The 2,784-nt window shown below is 39.8% G+C and overlaps 1 protein-coding gene across 1 annotated transcript; it reads left to right on the top strand.

The window, feature by feature from the left end:
- Positions 1–239: 239 nt before the first annotated feature.
- LOC130933515 (uncharacterized) lies at positions 240–2,784 on the top strand. Its single transcript, XM_057863147.1, has 8 exons — positions 240–460; positions 597–936; positions 1,087–1,512; positions 1,594–1,678; positions 1,759–2,195; positions 2,248–2,280; positions 2,454–2,513; positions 2,611–2,784. The coding sequence occupies exons 1-8, from the start codon at positions 240–242 to the stop codon at positions 2,782–2,784; spliced, it is 1,776 nt and encodes a 591-aa protein (XP_057719130.1).

Raw genomic sequence — 2,784 nt, 5'->3', positions numbered from 1 at the left:
CGAATGAGGCTTTTCCTGAAGGTGATAAAAACAATGAGGGACATACTACCAATGAGGTAGAAGCATAAGCTAATGCAGCAGAAAATGCAAAATGTGGAAATGAAGGTGACAAAATTGGTGAAACAGAGAAGCATGACTGTCCCTGGCTTATATACTGCGCAAAGAACTCACGATCAGGTGGATACCAAATAAAGACCTACAATCACACTCACACTTGTGGAAGAGAGTTTGGCAGCAATATGGCAGATCAACATTGGGTAGCAAGGAAACTAGAAAAGAGATTGTTGAGTCAGCCACGGTTGACACATGCAGAGGCATGGGATCACATGAAGGTTGATTACAATGTGATACTCAGTGATAAAATGCTGTACAGAGGACTTCGGATGGCCAGGGAAAAGTATGTTGGTAACGAGAAGGCGCAATATGGGAAGTTGCGTGACTATCTAAACGAGATACACCGGTATGAGGTTATTTTATTTCAAAGACTAACATTATGTTAATTCTTGTTTGATAAAAGTAACTTGCTGTGATATGAAAAAACATTAGAATATTGTTAGTGATCTTAGTGAATTATGGTGTAATTCTGGTTTACACAGGAGCAATGAAGGTTCATCTGCACTGTTGGCAGTGGAGCCTATACCTCAATCTCCTCCTTTATTTGATAAGTTGTATATTTGCTTAAATGCCTGTAAAAGGGGGTTCAAGGCTGGATGTCGCCCTTTGATAGGTTTAGATGGATGCTTCCTGAAGGATTTTTATGGGGGACAATTATTGTCAGCTGTAGGACAAGACGCGAACAATCATTTTTATGTGATTGCGTATGCAGTAGTTGACAGTGAGACGAAGGCAAGTTGGAAATGGTTTCTGCAGTTGTTACAAGATGATCTTGGGCAATGCACTGCCGATGTTTGGAACTTCATTAGTGATCAACAGAAGGTATCCCTGAACTAGCCTTAGTGTATGTTATGTTAACTAACTAAATGCATTGTATCCTTCATGGTTTAATGACTGTTAACTATGTTTTTTGTTACCATAACAAGCATGTTAATGCATATTATTTTCTGGTCTGTCTGAACTGTAATGCAGGGTCTTCTACCAGCACTGAAGGAAGTCATGCCTAACGCCCATCACAGAAACTGCGTTAGGCACATCTGGAAGAATTTCACAAACAAATACAAGGATACACAGCTTAAGAATGTGGTGTGGGCTTGTGCCAAAAGCTCAACCGTTGCAGAGTTTAATGATAATATGCAAAGACTGAAGAGAATGAATGAGGACGCGTGGGCTTACCTTGCAAAATTGGATCCAGGATGCTGGACTAAGTCAAAATTCAGCCACTACCCTAAACTGGACAATATCACCAATAACATGACAGAGGTGTGGAATGCCAAAATAGTACACTATAGGGGAAAACCTATACTCACAATGCTAGAGGAGCTCAGATGTTACATTATGCGAAGGATGGCACAACACAAAAAGGCCCTAAGCATGTACACTGGGGTAGTTGCTCCTGTACAACAAAAAAGGATGGAAGCAATTATGAAGGACACCAAGCACTAGACTGCTCAATGGACTGGTGATGATGCTAGACAGGTATTTGAGGTGCAAATGCACATGAAGAAGCTGGGGGTGCACTTAGGTAATAGCACATGTACATGTAACATGTGGCAACTTACAGGTATAACACTCCAAGTTATGCATTTTTAGTTATTATTCTTACAAACTGTATATCTAATTGTTTTTTATAATCACTTATAGGAATTTCATGTGTGCATGCCATGGCTGCTATTGCTAAGAGGGGAGACAGAGCGGACACATATGTGCACAAGTGGCTGAAGATGGATGCCTTCAGAGCAACATATGGTCATTCCATTAGCCCCGTCTACAGTGAAGAGTATTGGGAGAAGTCTGGAGAAATAAGCTCAATCCCTCCCAAGATTAAGAGGCCAATAGGGCGTCCAGTAAAGAGAAGAAAACGAGATCCAGTAGAAGACGGAGCAGAGGGTAATAAGGCAAAAAGGACCTTCCGAGTCACATGCGGAAAATGTGGAGAGACTGGCCACAATGCTAAGACCTGCAAGGGAGCTCCTAAGGCTGGAACTAATCCTAAAGGAAAGGTCAAAGAAAAATCCAAGGAAAAGTCAACTGTAACACAAGAAGAGGTTCAGGTTTCTCAATCGGCACCAGTAACTGAGGTATACATGAATAATACTTACATTCTTCTGCTAAATGTGTTACATTGTGCAGCCTGATATGTGTGATAACATGCTTAGGATTCAGGTTTTTGACATAAAATAGTTGTTGTGTTATAGAGACTAACTTGACATATAAATTAGTATTTAGGGACCTATTTGACTTATAGTAGCATTTTTAAAGGACCTATTTGACTTATAAAATACATCGTCAAGGGTTTAATTGTCCTAATAAATTTGCTTACTTATGAGGTTACCCAGCCTGAGGCACCAACAAATCATACTTTACCAGACATAGGAATGAATGTGAATGCTGCAACTGTAAGTATACTTCATAATATGTTTCACTATTAATTCCTAAACATTACTTACTAATATCTTATTTTAGAATACTCATAATTTTTTACAATTCAATAAGGGAATACAAAATCAGCCTCAGCAGCCTAGTAGACGTCCAAAGCAGACAATAATTAGGCCCAAGAGACAGGAAAGTGTGAGTGTTGAGACAATGGCAGCTGCAAGTAGTGGCACAACCTCCAAAATATTCAAATTCATTCCAACGCCCGGACTGAACCAATCTAAGAAGAAATGA

This window comes from Arachis stenosperma, chromosome 6, assembly GCF_014773155.1.
Source record: "Arachis stenosperma cultivar V10309 chromosome 6, arast.V10309.gnm1.PFL2, whole genome shotgun sequence".
Classification (NCBI taxonomy): Eukaryota; Viridiplantae; Streptophyta; class Magnoliopsida; order Fabales; family Fabaceae; genus Arachis; species Arachis stenosperma.
The sequence above is the reverse complement of the archived record's forward strand: the minus strand, read 5'-3'. Positions and strand labels throughout refer to the sequence as shown.